We start from the raw sequence: 2,348 nt of genomic DNA on the forward strand, positions 1-2,348 counted from the left end.
TTCAGGACAGAGAAAGTCCACGTCTGCTAAAACACTCGGGACATCAATGGAGGAATGCTCTGCTCCGTCTTTAAAGTACAAATCCATCTAAACAGGAAAAAACACAACCGACTGTCTTCACGTCGAGTCTTTTTCAAGAAGGGAACAGGAGGGATCTCCTCAGGTCCTCCCTCAGTCTGTGAACCCACAGGAATCATAGTTTTTATCTACAGTTTTCCTTCGTCATTCCTCGTCTTCAGGCGGATAAAGTCCAGAGAGCATCATCTGTTGGAGTACAAGCGGAGCTCTGAGGGTCATAGGTCGGTCACCTTGTTTTCCACAGCAGCGGCGATCTGCTGCAGCCTGTAACCCAGCTGCATCTTCTGAGCCGTGCAGTCCTCCTCCAGAGCCGTGATGATCTGAAAGGAGGAGGACGGGGAGGTCAGTGACCAAAGACAACCGAGGAAAGAAGGAAACAGGATTCTGTTAGAGGAATGGACGCCGTGAGAAACTTTACAAAACACTTTTAGATTCAGACTCTCCCGTCTTTTCACAATCAGTTGCAGAAATCTCCAGCTGTTCTGACTTCAGGGGAACAGAATCAGACGCAAAAAGTGCAAAAACACTTTTCTCTGCTCTCACCACTTTTTGTTCAAAAGGCTTTTTTGCTCTAATAATAACAGCTTTCCAACTGTGACCAACTCAATAATGTATTCAGGGAGTTTTTGAACTGTTTGGACACCAAAGTAGGTCTGTTTGTTGGAGTCCATGTGAGCGAGCTTTAATGTGTTTCACAGAGAAACAAAGGGAAATAATTGTTTATTTGTTTAAAGAAGGAGAAATGTCAGATTTAGTATTGTTTACTTGGATATGGTCTGGGTGAATACTGGATTCTAATTGGCTGCTGGGTGTGGATTAAAAAGTGATAAACTACAGGGATTATGTACACTTAAAAAGGAAGTTCCTGTCACACAGCCCGAATGTTCTGTATCATTGCATGACCATCTGGACAAAAACAAGTGGTAAGAGGTGAACTTTCTGTCTGAACTGAGGGTTTATTTAACCAATCGTGACGATCTACATTTATATCACTTTCCTTTTTTAAAGTAAAGGAGCATTAGCAGACAAATTATTCAACCCCCTGCCCCATAAACTAGGCTTATTTAATTAATGTTTTAAATTTGATATTATTATTTATTCTCCTACTCATAAGACATATCACTCAGCATACTGAAAGGTGTAGTCTTTTGTCTGAACACTAGAGGGAGTTTCCGATTTTTGAGCAGGTCAGAAGAGTGGAGTCTATTCCTAACCTGCTGTAAAATGAAACACCAAGACGGAATCTGATTGTGCTGCATTTGTGTTCTAGCTACTTACTAAAGGCCTAACTTCAGAAAAATGAAAAAATAAATGTATAAATTTAAAACAATCCACATTTGTCCGGGTTTTCCGTTCAAATGTCAACACTTATCTGCTCCAGTTGAGTTCTGTCTGCTTCCGGCTCTGTGCCGAGTTGCCATGTCACTGTGACAAAAAGCCACATCACGTATCAAATAGTCCGCTTTTTGTGAAAAAGGGATCTTAACTGAAAAAATAACAAGAATAAAGTACTAAATATTGAGTAAGGAGGTGACCATGGTATAAGTGAGATTATACCCTTCCAAGTGTGCATTATGAGAAATTAACACTCTTCACGAAAGCAACCGTCCGATGCGAAGGCCTCCACGTCGTGCATTAACTTTCTATAATGGACACTTCATTGGGAATTGTCCCTTACTTAGTTGTGAAGATAGAGCAGTGACAACTCTGTCCTTTCAAAATAAAGTATCTTGTTTTTTTTTTCTGTGAAAATTCTCTCATTAGTTATTGTAAAGATGTTATAGCATAATTAGTTACTCGCTTTAGTTTTAGGGGTCAGCAGACTTAGCGTACCTCAGTCTGTTAGAGGTTGGTTTACCTTGTTGGGTTGTTGTAAAAGTATAGGCGATGTGAACGTTACCACACCGGCAGATCAATGGTCTGGAGCATCTGAGACTCAAAGGTCGTCAGTTCAAATCCATGGTTGGCTCACACCAAAGACTCCAAAATACACTCGGCATTAAGAGGTTGGATTAAGGGGAAAACCACCAAATAGTGAGCTACAGCCTGAGTGGGTCTGTAGCTCACTGCTACCCCTGGGGAGGGGTCAAATATGAAGTATAGAGGTGTGATGACTGATGAAACTTTAATTTCCACTTCTTTTTTATTTTAATCAGCTTGTTTCTGCGCTTGTACAACTCTATTTAAGGAGAAGAGTTTGGATTTTTTTCCTCTGTCTCTGTCATGAAGAACAGACAAATACTGACCTGATCGTAGTATTTGTTGATGTA

At 40.7% G+C, this 2,348-nt stretch overlaps 1 protein-coding gene across 1 annotated transcript in view; it reads right to left on the reverse strand.

Moving 5' to 3' along the window:
* Positions 1 to 278: 278 nt before the first annotated feature.
* Positions 279 to 2,348, reverse strand: part of LOC112159745 (plexin-B1) — a gene marked incomplete at its 3' end in the record, with an annotated part of 98,229 nt that continues 96,159 nt past the window's right edge. Inside the window, 1 exon segment of the mRNA XM_036212959.1 lies at positions 279 to 398. Coding sequence (XP_036068852.1) covers positions 294 to 398 — 105 coding nt within the window.

The sequence above is a fragment of the Oryzias melastigma genome, linkage group LG7, assembly GCF_002922805.2.
Source record: "Oryzias melastigma strain HK-1 linkage group LG7, ASM292280v2, whole genome shotgun sequence".
Lineage (NCBI taxonomy): Eukaryota > Metazoa > Chordata > Actinopteri > Beloniformes > Adrianichthyidae > Oryzias > Oryzias melastigma.